At 28.8% G+C, this 5121-nt stretch overlaps 1 protein-coding gene across 2 annotated transcripts in view; it reads right to left on the reverse strand.

The window, feature by feature from the left end:
• LOC111681825 (putative uncharacterized protein DDB_G0277255) overlaps nucleotides 1-4784 on the reverse strand; it is an 8117-nt gene extending 3333 nt beyond the window's left edge. The window contains exons 1-2 of one of the 2 annotated variants that reach the window (XM_046949585.1): nucleotides 4253-4784; nucleotides 474-1507 (exon numbers count right to left, since the gene is read on the reverse strand). In XM_046949585.1, the coding sequence (XP_046805541.1) occupies nucleotides 474-1411 (938 nt within the window). In that variant the 5' untranslated portion in view covers nucleotides 1412-1507; nucleotides 4253-4784. The remainder of the gene's footprint in view (nucleotides 1-473; nucleotides 1508-4252) is intronic. The other variant, XM_046949587.1, reaches the window with a different exon arrangement.
• Between the last annotated feature and the right edge of the window lie 337 nt (nucleotides 4785-5121).

Here is a 5121-nt window from a genome sequence, read left to right on the forward strand (position 1 = left end):
TTAACAGATAATTTTATTAGAAGATGCGAACTCTCAGAATTCCAACATATATACGAGCTAATCTCTTTATAATTTTTTACCCCTTCAACTTAGTTTTTTTTTTTTTTTTAGTTTTTAGTCATAGAAATTGTTTCAAAAAGGGTTTTTTTTTCTTAAATTTTTCCTCCAAAACAATTATACATTAACTCATCATCTATATTTTCACAAAACAAAATGTTAAAGTAGAAAAGGAATATATATTGCTAACCTCTTTATTCAATAAGATAAAATGTAAACAAATCAATATCAAAGAAATACAAATAAATAAATAAATAAATAAAATAAAGAGAATTTTAACAGATTTTCCCTAAAACAATTTTTATAAAAAACAACTTTTTTAAACAAATCTAAAGGGAATTTATCTGCATAAAGAGCTTTTTAAAAAATGTTTTTTGGATGTAATTTTAAACATTCTAAAAAAGAAAAACACTCACCTCTTCCATGGTGTTGTGGGCACTATACGTATCGGTTTGAAATGGCACATTTCTTTCTGTAGACTATCAGTACTGCTAGCATGCTGACGCTCTTCCGGATAACGATGTATTATAGTTGGCGCCACCGTATGCAGTTTAGACAAAGAACATGAAAAATATTTACTACGAACCAGAGACACTGACGATGATGATGACGACGACAAGGACTGAGTAGCAGCTGTTGAATTACTCGAGTTAGTTGATGTTGTAGTCGTAGAGACTTTAGCAGCATTATGTGTTGTGGCTGCGGAAGATGAGGTGACATTGTGAATGGACGTTGTCAAATTATTACTATTTGTTGGTAATTTATTATCAGTGGAAAGTTTAGTGACAATGGAATTGTGACTACTGCCACTAGCGCCGGTTGTGGAAATTAAAGCTTTTTGTACAGAATCTTTAAGAGTTTGTATAAAACTTTGTTGTTTGCTCGCGGAATTGGAGGTGATGATGTTGGTGGTGTTGTTGTTGGTAGTGTTTGTGTTATTGGTGGAATTTTCGTTTTTTAAGGAATGAGTTGTTGCTGCAGCAGTTAGATTCGATGAAATTGCTTCTCTGGAAGATGTTGCTGTCATTTTGTTTTGTTGCTGAAGTTTATGGGACACTATGCTGTCATGTTTGGGATTTGTATGATTATGATAAGATGGTTGTGTATTAGAATTAAGGGAATTCTTATTTGCCACCACAGCAGCTGTATGATTATTATTGTTGTTTAAAGATTTCTGTGTACTTGAGACTGTGGTGTTTGTTGAATTTAAGCTGCTGGTCTTTTTGGTTGTAGTTGCAGCCGCCACTGTGTTATTGACAACGCCACCACCATTACTACTGCTGTTGTTGTTGTTATTAGTATTATTATGTATTGTACTGTAAGCTGTTGTCTGTCCCGGTGTTGCAACCAACATGATGACAATAACTTTTAAATTTTAAACTATTTTGTTTTTCTTTTTAATATTTATATTTTACACATATTGTTTCCGTTGTTATTCTTGGTCTTTAGCCTGTAATGTAAAAAGAAACAATAAAAATGTGAATCTCTTTTGGAAACTTGGAAAGATCAATTCTTTTTGTTTCTTTTCTTAATTTTTGTTTTAGTTTGTTTTGCTGTTACGTTTACCACAAAATTTAGTCTTGTTTTATTGAAATTTTGTAAAGAATTCTTGTAAAATTAAAAAAAAACAGACACAAAACACGAACACCCCCACTTTGCAGACTCCCTCTTTGTGCAAAATTACACTCATACACACGTATGTACGCATTTGAAAACTACTCACTCATACAAACTAATTTTATGCAATAATGTTGCCAGATGATTATTAATTGTTAAATACCCAGCTGGCATTTGAAAGATTGTTGGATGATTAATAAGTAAACTGAAAGTTTTTTACTCCTTTTGATGACCGAAAAGTGATCAATAAGTTAGGCGCTTAAAAAAATGATTCGAAAATGATCATGATATATGATTGATAACAAAATGTAAAGAAATCATAAATTGATCATTGTGGTGTTTGAAATATAACAGTTTTCATAATTATTTTGTGATCATATTTCAAGCAATTGGAAAATCTAAAATTGCCATTACTTGTGTTTGTAAGGGAACAATAACATTTACACTTAAAAAATCGTTCCCACGACAATTGGATCTTCGCCCCGGAACGACCCGAGACATACTAGGCCAAAGATTGTCAACCCAGCAACAGCTGTATCAACCGAAAGTTTTTTTCTCAGGAAAGAACTATCGGCCGTAGTCGAGCTGTTACATCAACAACAAAAAACACTTATAAATGGCTGAAAAAAATATTAAAAAATGATTTAAAACTAATTAGGAGCAGATAAAAAGCTCTTTTTAGAAGAATTGGCAAACAAATTTGCGTGTCGGAAAATAAATTAATACAATTAATTAATACTTAACTAAGTTGAAATAGTACCAATTAAATATTAATATTTCATTTATAGGAAAAACAAATATGACCATTTTAATCGTGCAGAAGAGTCATAAATGACTTGAATGTGATTAAAAATTTTAAAAATGATACCACGGTAGAAATAGGTATTTAATTATAATAGTATTTGTATACTCTTTCCCACTTCTTTTGTTGCAATATATAATTTTATGATCCTATTATCTAACAGATCCTCGAATCTAACAGATATCGAATTGGACTAAGCAATATCCATATATTTATTCAATCAATTTTCTGTAAACTCTACATATTTTTAGGATCCAGATCTTCAACAATTCTATTAGAAATACTCTCAGCAAAATCGGAAACATTTAATAACAAAAATTTACGAAGATCTCATACGGCCATAGGTACTTCATTCTGTAAATAACCATATTGAAACACAATACGTGTTCTCTGAATTCTTCCGGAATGGCTAATAATTGGTCACAGCTTTTATATCAAGAACTATTAAATATACAATTTGATTAGAATAGGTTTTTCCGCATTGACCCATAATTGGTAATAACTCCCAACTGTCTTAAGAATACTAGGGTTATAACTTTTATACAATTTTTAAAAATTTTAAGTCTGTATTGCCTTTTCCGCATAGAGTATAAAAATGTATGCCGAAAAAGAATATCACTTTTTCTCGAGGGCAAAAAAGTTATCAATATCTACTCTAAGAAAATTATTAATTTTTTAATACAAAATTGGAATTAAATAAACAAGTTTGACTACTGTTTGAACCACAACATTCACACTTTGAAAAGGGAAGGGTAGGAGCTACATTAATGCCTCTTAAAATTTGGTAACTAAACTTGTAGAATATACTTTTAAAAAATCATTTAAATTTGTATGACTTGGTTTGGAAACTTTTGTTGAGAAACTTTTGATTTTTTGTGTCATGAATCTATTGACAAAATCGAATTTATCTATAAAATATCATAAGGTTTTCCTCGAAATACTTTAAAATTAAATCACAGGTAAGGGACATCTATGAGAGGAATTGGCATATTTTTATTTACCTTTTACTAATTCTTATTAGAAATTTAAAAAAAAAATCGCTCTATTCTGATTGGAATTTTCATAATCTGACTAAATTATTTATTTTAAGTTTTAGAAATTCACGATATCAACCTTCAGAATCTGCTTACTATAGCGATGAATTTCAGTAAAATCTTATTAAACAAATCCGTTAAAAACAACCTATTATAAGGTTTGAACTTACATTGAAAAAAGTCATCTACCTCTTTCTTCTTTTTCTGAAGAGATTCTAGTATATTTGTCGTTAATATGAGCAGAAATCTGTAAGTCCAGTTGTATGGGAAATATGTAAAATAATACACCAACTTGCTTTGTCCTTGGGTTAAAAAATATGTTTGATAAATATTTCATAAAAATATCTTTAAAATTGTGGCGCGTAACTTGACACAAGATATATATAAAAGAAACCTGACGGACATATCTTAATCAACTCAAAAATTGATTCGAAATATCAGAGTTGTACCAATATTTTTGACCGTTACAAACATCAGCACAATCGTATATTACCATCCCAAATAGTGTAATTTATGTAAAAACAAAGTGATTTTGGGATATAGATAAATATAATAAATATAACGGATTATAATTACCGAGCCAGGTGGATTCCTCGGTTTGTTTATTCAAATTTAATGCAACATACATCTTTCTATCAAACTATGTAAATTTTAAACATTTTCATACATAAATTGGGCATTAGCAATCACACAAGCAATCTGGCAACACTAATTAGTTTCATTTATTTTAAGACCATCTTACCACAATTTTAGTACGTCCTTTTAGAAGAAAGCCGGAACCGGTTTCCTTTTTTTCTCAAAAATATATGTATCACAATTGCTGATCAAAGAAGGAGACTCTTTTGAAGATATTTCAAAATTTTATTACAGAAATTATTTTCAATACAAATATTCATTCATAGCTTTCTGCGTTTACATTAAAAATATCGTATTTTTTTTGTTCTTTTCACTCACTCTTTCAATTACTATTCCATTCTTTTACTCTAGTTTACTATTTTTTTTTACACTACTACATATACGATACGATTTTTTCTCATTGGTAGGTTTTTTTTGTTGTTACTTATTCATCTTCTCGTTTACTATACAACTTTTGTGGCTTTTACGTTTGTTGCTTGTTCTTCTTTGTTTTCATTAAAAAAATGAAATGGTTTTTTGCAAAAATTTTCACATTAGCAATATTTTACCTTCTATTGTTTTATATCTTTTAAATTTTTAAGTTATTTTCAAGATTATATATTAAATTCTATTTTAATGTTTTATTTTTAATTATATTTTCACTTAAAATACGATTTTAATTGATTTGCGAACAGAAATTACTGAGTAGAAGAGATTTTCTTCTAATTGTGTTTCTGCTTTAGTTTTTTCTTTCGTTAAAGTTTGGTATAACAGCTGATATACACAACGGCACACATAAAAACAATGTTTGAATTAAAGCGATTTTTTTGTTTTGAAATTACCAGCGATTTTAAATATGTTTTTTGTTAGGAGCTGAAAAACTTGTCTAATTTTTTACCGTTATTAGTAAATAAAACTTTAAATTTTGTTTTTAAATCTACTTTTCTTGATGATTTTATTTTATCATTTAAGCTTAAAAATGTTTACTTTATTTCT

The sequence above is a fragment of the Lucilia cuprina genome, chromosome 4, assembly GCF_022045245.1.
Source record: "Lucilia cuprina isolate Lc7/37 chromosome 4, ASM2204524v1, whole genome shotgun sequence".
Classification (NCBI taxonomy): domain Eukaryota; kingdom Metazoa; phylum Arthropoda; class Insecta; order Diptera; family Calliphoridae; genus Lucilia; species Lucilia cuprina.